At 52.4% G+C, this 7,536-nt stretch overlaps 1 protein-coding gene across 1 annotated transcript; it reads right to left on the bottom strand.

Moving 5' to 3' along the window:
* Positions 1 to 4,393: 4,393 nt before the first annotated feature.
* On the bottom strand, positions 4,394 to 7,373 carry MCIDAS (multiciliate differentiation and DNA synthesis associated cell cycle protein). Its single transcript, XM_059493093.1, has 4 exons — positions 6,920 to 7,373; positions 5,517 to 5,731; positions 5,261 to 5,371; positions 4,394 to 4,876 (listed from the first exon to the last, which is right to left on the bottom strand). The coding sequence occupies exons 1-4, from the start codon at positions 7,371 to 7,373 to the stop codon at positions 4,394 to 4,396; spliced, it is 1,263 nt and encodes a 420-aa protein (XP_059349076.1).
* Between the last annotated feature and the right edge of the window lie 163 nt (positions 7,374 to 7,536).

Genomic DNA, 7,536 nt, shown 5'->3' with positions numbered 1-7,536 from the left:
TGTCCAGCTGGCTTTAGATGTCACTGAGTGAGAGAAATGGCCAGTGCTCTGCGTCTACACTGACTTGCTGATGGTGGAAAATGGACCAGTGGAAAAAGACAGGCAGTGCAAAGGGAAACCCGTCTGGGCTGCAGAAGTGTGGCACCTCTGCCCAGGTGGAGGAGCTGGCTGTAAAGTAGATCATGTAGGTGCACAATACTCAGGAGCTGGGCTACTGAAGAATATCAAAACAATGGAGAGGTGGATCGAGGTGCCAAAGTTCAAGTGTCTCAGGTGGATCTGGACTGGCAACAAAAGGGTGAATTATTTCTACCTCAATGTACCCACGATGCCTCAGATCTCCAGGGAAGAGATGCAACATCTGTGATTGATGGGGGCACTTAACCATGGACAGTCCCTGGTTACCCCAGACTGTGGCAGATTGGTTACATCACACTACCACAAACCCACCAAGGCAAGCTTTATGTGTTTACAGTGGAAACAACCAGTGGATACCCCTTAGGGAAGACATTTTGGATTAGTCCTGCCTCAAGCAAAGGCAAATACATCCATGGAATTGTTTTTGCTTAAGGACGTGGATGCAGTTGGTGGGTAATGCAGAAGGATGGAAATATGATGTGCCTCAAGGAGGTTTGATTTTGGGGGGAGAAAAGTCTGTAATACTGAATTGTATAACATTGCGGGCAGAATGACACTGCCACTGTATGCCATAACTACCATGGGCTGCAAGGATGCTCCAGGTTCACCAATTGTGAGCTGATGCAGCACAAAACCAGCCAACAGCACACAAGCCCTCCTGCTCTGGAAGATGTCTAGGGAGGGTAAAGCACACAATCATGGGCTACACAAACTCAACAGGCATCTTGTAAGTATGGCCATTGACTACAGAAATAATACCTTTACATGTACATTTTTATCTCTGTATCTATATAGATAGACATATGTATGTAAACATATACATATATATATGCCAGAGCCATGTGGATGTCTCTGTCAGAGCCATGTGGGTGTGCCTGAGTTTTTATCTGCCAGGTAAGGGGAAGCAAGGGATTCTCACGTCCAAGAAGGAAAGGGCTGTGGGTGCTGTATTGGTCTCCGTCTGAGAAAGCTGTATGACACTGGGTCTGCTCAGTCAGACACCATGAGCATTTTTTGTGCAATCACCCTCTTTTATCCATTGTTGTTAGTATGTATTGTTGCTGTTACTTTTCATTCTCTTATTTCATTGTTGTTTCCAGTAAATTTTTATCTCAACCTATAATTCTGCCTTCTCTCTCTCTCTCTCTTCCTCTCTCTCACCAGCGTGTGGGTGAGGGACTGGAGGACAGGGATCATGAAGTTTAACTTCCAGCAGGATTTAAATCATAATTCTCACGGGCAATCACAACAACAATTTACTGGGTGAAAAAGGGAATAGACTCAAAATCCAAGTTGATTTGTTTTAGCGAGTGAGTTCTAATCATAGCTGCATTATCCACATAAGAAATCTGGAGATTTTACCAAAAATGAATGTTTTCATGTGTTTTACCAACACATGAAAAACCTTGAAGGCTCCTACTGATTTATTCTTTGTAGTATTTTATTTAAGATATAAAGTAAATATTGAATATAAATAGTCACTTGCTATCAGAGTGTGAACAGGTGCTAGGTGCAAGTCAGACTTTAAGACTGATTTTGCTGCAGCTATGAAATAGTTGTGCCAAAGCAAACTACAGCCTCTTTTGACCTCATTAGCTTTAGTTGTTTGTTGAGGCTGTGCAATGCAAAATGCAAATAATGGCTGCTGACCAGAAGTCAATGTTTAGAAAGGATGAAGAGTGCTGCTACTGTCATATGAAGAGGACTGAAAAATGCTTGCCTTTTCCTTGAAGTTAGACACAGGGGTATTTTTATTTAGAAAAATATTCAGGAAAACAAGGGAATGAACGTCAGTGAAATTCAACCTCTCTGCAATTGCTGAAGGGCCAACAGGAGTGGTTTAGTACTGCTGCTGTCGCTGATAGCCATGTTACAGTCTGGTCTCTACATGATCACCAAATGCCCGAGCCACCTCAATGCTGGCCTGCCACCACACAGGATCTGTGGCAAACTGGCAGGAACATCAATCAGTTGCATCTTTCTGACGGAATATAGGTGGCAGTTGCCTGAGCCTGTGTGTTTCAAAAACAGTGAAAAGTAATTGGTGAAATTAAATTACACCAAATGTTTGCCTGTGTTTACATACAATTTGATAATGAACATCAAAGCAAGAACATTTATACTACTGGCATGTGGAGAGTAGCTCAGACTTGTGAATGGGCAAAATTTTGTCTTTATGATCCATTGAACAGCCCTAACAAGCCCTGAAGGAAAATACCATGCTGACACTCAGTATTGGATATTGTCTTTTGATCAAGGGATGAGCAAAATTGCTGATTAAAAAAGGCTTTCACAAATTCTAGCTATAACATCTTGCTCTCATTAGCCAATTTTCAGCCTTCTGATTAATAGATCTTCAAATTAAATAGACTTAAAAGTACATTTATGATCATCTTCTACTACTTTTAGATTACATCTCAAAATTAATCAAGGATCCTCTTACCATGGAACACTATGAGTAAAAGTAATCAGTGGAAATGCCATAGCCAGTTCACTGAAAAAGTGGGTGAAAACATATTTGTAATTCTGAAAACCTTGAAGTAGCAGCAAGATCAACAGCAGTCACAATCTAACAGGGTGGTTATTTCATTTTTGCATGCACACTTTTACCGTGTCACTTAATTTCTGAGGAATTAATATTCTTATGAGCATTACATAATTGTACATATATATATATATGTATGTGTGTATAATTGTACATATATATTTTTTTTTATGCTATCTTTTGTTATTAATCTATTCCCTCCTGAATTCAGTGCAGACAGAAAGATTTTGTCTCTTCTGTCTGCTGTCAAACCAGAGCTCTCATACAGGATTTTGGCCAAAGTGGGAAAGGTCTTCTGCAAAAATGTAAATGTCTCTGAAGTCATACCAGGCTTGAGGCCACAGCATCCCAGAAAGGGCTTCAGCATCATTCTTGCTGGAAAAATGTCAGTGCTGCAGACACAAAGGACCTCAGATACTCAATGACCACTTTTGTGGTCTCCTAGCAGCCATACCACTACATATTGTGCTGGCAACAACAACCACGCGCCTTCCAAATACATCATGCTTGCCACAAGCACAACAGCTTGTGCAGGGTTTCAACTCCCCTAGGAAATCCGCTGAGGTGATGATGTGATGTCAGCTTAACCATAACAAAGGCCTGTCACAGGTGGACTGCTGTTAATGTTCATGGACCCATGCAAGGACACTGGAAAAGCTGAATGCTGAAAAAATTATAACTTCACAGGGAGAAAATCCCTGCCCTGGGTGGAGCAGCATGTCACTTGTGTGCCACAGAAATATAAAAATATCAGGTACTGTTACATGAGTGTTATTAGTGGCTTAGCTTTCAAACTGGTGGGTGAAAGGAAATGTTTCTCAGTGAGACTCACAGGAGCATCATCAGACACACAGATACACACTGATGAAAAGTGTTTGGTATGCATCATGGTCATGGTGTTAGGCTATAAACATATTTCTAGCAGTACACTTTGTACATCTCCCTTGATCTGTTACTCTTTAACATTTCTCTTTATATAAGTTAGTACCACTGTCTAATGTTAAAAGTAGCATGTATTATTCCAAACATTTCTCTTTATATAAGTTAGTACCACTGACTAATGCTAAAAGTAGCATGTATTATTCCAGAACTTTACATCACTATTCTGTCAGAGATGCTTTCTGCTACCTCTGCTCTAATTAAAGTAAATATGCATACCTGCTGCAAAATGAAGTCTACAGTAAATCTGCACAAACAAAATGGCAATTTTAAGCACCATTTAATCATCATAACAAGTACAAATATACACGTACAGTTGCACACATGAACGATACAAGTTTACTTTGTAAACATTGGGTGTAAAATTCCACGATGCTGCATCATGTTTCACCAACTGGGACGATCCCTCTGCTTTCACACTGGCCAGCTCCAGCCACTGTCCTGTCAGCTACACTTGTCTGCTCAGCTGACTAAAAACCTCTGGATGAAACTGGGCAGATCTTCGCTTAATTTCTACTTCCATTAGCGAGCTACTGATGGCAAGCTGCCGGGCCAGGGGCCCGTACGGCGGCGCGGCGTACGAAGCCTGCGGCGCAGGACCCTCGCTGGGGCACGCTGCCTCCGCCGCGCTCTCCCGTCGCTTCTCCGGCAGCCGGGGGGAAGCGCGAATTCCCCTTTTCCAAGAGAAAACGGGGAGCGTGCGAGGGCTGGGGGGCGCCGCAGCGGCCGCGCTCCGCCCTGCCCGGACCCGGCTGCCGGCGCCGCGGGCTCTCAGCGCGGCACCCATCGGAAGCGGAGCCCGCCGCCGGCCGTGCGCAGAGTGAAGGCGTTTCCCTGCGGGAATGCCAGGGTGCGGATGGCCCCCGCCTCGCCGAGCGCGGCCCGCAGGCTGCCGCCCCCCTCCAGCTGCCCCGCGGCGGGGCGCGGCGCGGCGCGGCCGGTGCGCAGCCCGCGGAAGGCGCCGTGGAGGCGCGGGCCCGGCCGCGGGCGCTTGGCCGCGGGGCTGCCTCCCGGGCTGTGTCCCGGGCTGCCCCCGGGGCTGCCCGCCACGCTGTCCCCAGCGCCGCCCCCCAGGCTTCGCAGGGCGGCGCGACACTTCTCCGACACGGCCCGCAGCATGGCATCCACGCCCTCCGCATCCTCCGGGCCCGCCCCGGCCGGGGCAGCGGCGGCGGCGGGCGGAGGAGGCAAAGGATGAAGAGGAGGAAGAGGAGGAAGGACTGTCCCGTCGGCGCTTTGCGGGAGCATCAGCGTCTGCCGGCGAGAGGGAGCGCGAGTTCCGCGATCTGCACCGCACAGCCCCGTCCTGTTTCGCACCACACTGTGCTCCCCTGCTCCATCCCACACCGCACGGCCCCCTCCCACAGCTCACCGCCCGGCCCCGAACCGCAGCACGCTGACCCCTGCTCCACCCCGCACTGTACCAATCCACGCCGCCCTGCCCCACGCTGTCCACCCCACACCGTCCTGCACCACACAACTCCCACAGCCCCACACTGCACAATCCCATTGTACACCTCCCCCCATCCAGGCCCTGTCGCACCCCGTGCTGCCTCACCCTGCACCCGACATCACACTGTCCCCCAGGGACAACCTGGGCCGCAGGGCAGCCAGGCTGGAATGGTGAGCAGCACTCACGTCAAGGACAGCAGCCAGCTGCCTGGCCTGACTTGCCAGTTCCTTCAGCTGCACGTTGCTCTCCCGCAGTGACACCAGCTCTTCCTGCCTCTGTGTGAGGGTCTCCTGCAGCTACGAAGGACAAACGGGGAAAGGGGTGGTCGAGACAGCCACACTGTCCAGGAGCCAGGGGATGCTGCACACCAGGGCCCTCCAGTCACCTCAACAGGATGTGACAGAACACAGCACAGCCTAGGGAGGGCTTTGGGGTCCCTACCTGGGTGTTTGCCTCCAGGGCATCTCCCAGGGCTTTCTGGTGCTTGTCTGCCAGGTCCCTCCAGCATGGCTCAGGGGAAGACAGGTTCTGTGGGGGAACCTGCACCAGCACGCTGCTCTGCAGCTGTGGGGTGCAGGGGCCAAAAGCCACCTCCTCACCAAGTGAGAAATCATAGTCAGTACAGTCCAGTGGTGGTGGCACTAAGGTGGATACATCTGGAAGGAATAGCCACAAGTGTTAAGTGGAGGTATTCATGTCTGCTCCCCCCAAACCTAGCACACCATTCTGGTTCTAAACATCACTCTGGAGGTTCCCTCTGGACATGTCCCTCTGAAATGCTTTTACTCTACTGTGACAGCTGTGCATCCTGAATCTAATTTGTCTCCTGTGGGAGAAAGCTCAGTGACAGCTCAGGTCTCTAAGGGGGTGAGCGAGAATGCGCTTCCTCACAGACTGTCCCATGGTGGGACAAACATGCAGTGAGTGGGCATCCAAAATTCCAAAAGTAAAGCAAAAAAAAAGAGGAGACCAAATGTAGCATGACTGCAGATGTGCACAGGTACATTTGGCAGGTACATTTGGCTCACGTAAGGAAAAATATCTACTTACCAGGTATAAAATCACCAAGAGTATCCCTGAATTCCTGGAAAACAAACTCTGGCCCATCCTGGAAGCAGGGACCCTGGCAGGGGTGAAAGAAATGATCCAGTGAGCCGGGCCCAGGGCTCAGACCTGCCCACACCACTGCCCATACTGTTTCAACAGTGTCTGCTGCCTGTGCTCAGCACCTTATGACAGTTCCAGCATCCCCAGGTGCCATCCCCTTGCCACTTGCAACCCATCTGACACACGACACAAGACGCTGTCCTCTGCTGTGCCCATTTCACAGGTGGGAAACCTGAGGCTAGGGAAGTTGCCAGCACCCATCTGCTTGAGAGAGCTACCCCTTCAGGTGCCAAGCACAGCCTAGGCTGTTCTGAACAGTAGGTTTACCTGCTGCAGGGTCACAGGGCCAGCTGGGGTGGTGGGAAAAGTGGGGGCAGAGGCTGCCAAATCCTGCCAGTTGATGGTGCTGAGCACTGGGGACAGTCAGAGACAAAGGTGAGTAGCAAGGGCAGGGGTAGACAGAGCAAATGGGGCATGCCAAAATGAGAAGTACGGCTGGGGAACATCTTCGATGTGCAACGCCAGGTAGTGCAAGGCTGGGAAACGGGGTGCAAAGGCACCAGGGGGGATACAGCGGGGTTCACGGAGAGAGGTCATGGCCGGCGGAACACAGTGGAGGGTAAGGTGGGGGTATCACGGCTGGGGAGCACGGTGGGCAACACCAGAGGGGCGCAGAAGGATGAACGGGGAAGGGTACGCGCCTGGGGGTTAAGGCTCTCGGCCGCAGGCTGACTCACCCAGGGCGGGCGCGGCGGCGGCCGGCGAGGCGCCGCTGCGGCGAGCACGGGGCGGGGGAGCCCGGGGGCTCAGGGCGGCCGGGGGCGTCCACGCCGTGTCCCCGCCGGGCCGGGCCGGCTTCTTGGCCGGGCGGGCGGGCGGGCCCTGGACTGTGTTGGGGCAGATACTGCCGAAGGCTCGGCGGCGGCCGCCCTGCTCCATGCTGGCGCCGCGGTCCCGGCGCCGGCCTCGGCTCCAGCTCCGGTGCCGGCGGGCGCCCTCCGCCCCGCGTCCCGCTCGGCGCCGCCCCGCGAGCAGGCACAGCGGCCATGGCGGGGCTGCCCGCCCGCCCTCGCTCCGCCGGGGCGCCGAAACCTCCCGCCGCCGCCCAGCCGCTCCCGCGCCCGCGGAACCTTCCCCGCGCCTGCGGAGCCTGGGCGCGCCGAGGGGCTGCCCCGAGGGAAAGGCGAGCATAGCGCTGCCCGCCCCGCCAGCGCGGCCGCCCGGCCCCCAGCAGCTCGGTGCCGCGCTCAGCCCCGCGGCTCTCTGCCGGGCAGCGCGGGCGGCAGCCTGGGGGCTGGGCTGGTGTTTATAATGGTGTTTGTTAAACCTCTCTAAGGAACGGGGTCCGTCTGCG

The sequence above is a fragment of the Ammospiza nelsoni genome, chromosome Z (assembly GCF_027579445.1).
Source record: "Ammospiza nelsoni isolate bAmmNel1 chromosome Z, bAmmNel1.pri, whole genome shotgun sequence".
Lineage (NCBI taxonomy): Eukaryota > Metazoa > Chordata > Aves > Passeriformes > Passerellidae > Ammospiza > Ammospiza nelsoni.
The sequence above is the reverse complement of the archived record's forward strand: the minus strand, read 5'-3'. Positions and strand labels throughout refer to the sequence as shown.